Source organism: Galeopterus variegatus, unplaced genomic scaffold (assembly GCF_000696425.1).
Source record: "Galeopterus variegatus unplaced genomic scaffold, G_variegatus-3.0.2 Scaffold314, whole genome shotgun sequence".
Lineage (NCBI taxonomy): Eukaryota > Metazoa > Chordata > Mammalia > Dermoptera > Cynocephalidae > Galeopterus > Galeopterus variegatus.
Genome location: NW_007726425.1, coordinates 646,305 through 647,222, shown reverse-complemented (window position 1 = coordinate 647,222; position 918 = coordinate 646,305). Strand labels below are relative to the sequence as shown.

Here is a 918-nt window from a genome sequence, read left to right as displayed (position 1 = left end):
TTGGAGCCCAAGCGCAGGAGCTTTGAAATCGTTGTCCCTCTCCGGCTGGATCGACTTCTTATTTTGATATTTTGGGCGTCGCGGTTTACGCAGGAACCTCAATAGCGCTGCACCCCCCCAATCCCAACCTTTGGATGCGTCTGTGCTGGCAGATTTAAAGACTCAAGTCTTGGCTGTGGAATTGCTTAGGTGGACTTGCAGGGGCTGGCGTGATAAAGCATGTCACCGTAACCCCGTCCTCTTTTTTTTTTTTTTTTTAAAGTTCTTTTGTTTTGACTTTCCCATTCCTCCCTCCCCCTCCCCCCAACCAATAAATCACCAAACTGTTACCTAGCGGACCGGTGCCTGCCTCTCTCCCCGAACTAGGTGGTGCGTCTGCCAGAAGAGGAGCTATGTTTGAAGAGCAGCCTATTCCACCCCTCTCCTCTCCGTTCCCTGAACGCCACCTCACACTGGCATTTTGAAAAAAAAAAAAAAAAAAATTTTGCCTCCAGAAACTGAGCATCCCCACCCTACCCACCCCCCGTTTTTTCCTTCTTGAGGAATGGAGCTTCGCAGAGGTTGTGCTTAGACTCAACAGTTCAGAGCGGCGGGGCTGCCGCTGCAGCCGCCTCTCCGAAGAGCTCGTGGGGCTCCCCAGAGGCGGTGGTCCCCGTGCCTGTCTGGATGCGGCTCTGAGTCTCCGTGTGTCTCTGCTTGTTGCTGGGTGCGGGTGTTCGGCCGCGATCACCTTTCTGTGTCTTCTGTCTGTTTAAACTTCAGGATGGCTCGCTTCGGGGAGGCGGTGGTCGGCAGGCCGGGGTCGGGCGACGGAGACTCGGACCAGAGCAGGAACCGGCAAGGAACCCCCGTGCCGGCCTCGGGGCCGGCGGGCCCCCCCCCCCCCCGCCGAGAGCCCCGAGGGGCGCGGCCGGGGGC

The 918-nt window shown here is 57.8% G+C and overlaps 1 protein-coding gene across 3 annotated transcripts in view; it reads left to right on the top strand.

Annotated features, from left to right (window-relative positions):
- The first annotated feature begins 475 nt into the window (after positions 1-475).
- The window catches only part of CACNA1E (calcium channel, voltage-dependent, R type, alpha 1E subunit), a 344,242-nt gene continuing 343,799 nt past the window's right edge, over positions 476-918 (top strand). For all 3 annotated transcript variants that reach the window (XM_008567380.1, XM_008567379.1, XM_008567378.1), the window contains exon 1: positions 476-872. In XM_008567380.1, the coding sequence (XP_008565602.1) occupies positions 764-872 (109 nt within the window). In that variant the 5' untranslated portion in view covers positions 476-763. The remainder of the gene's footprint in view (positions 873-918) is intronic.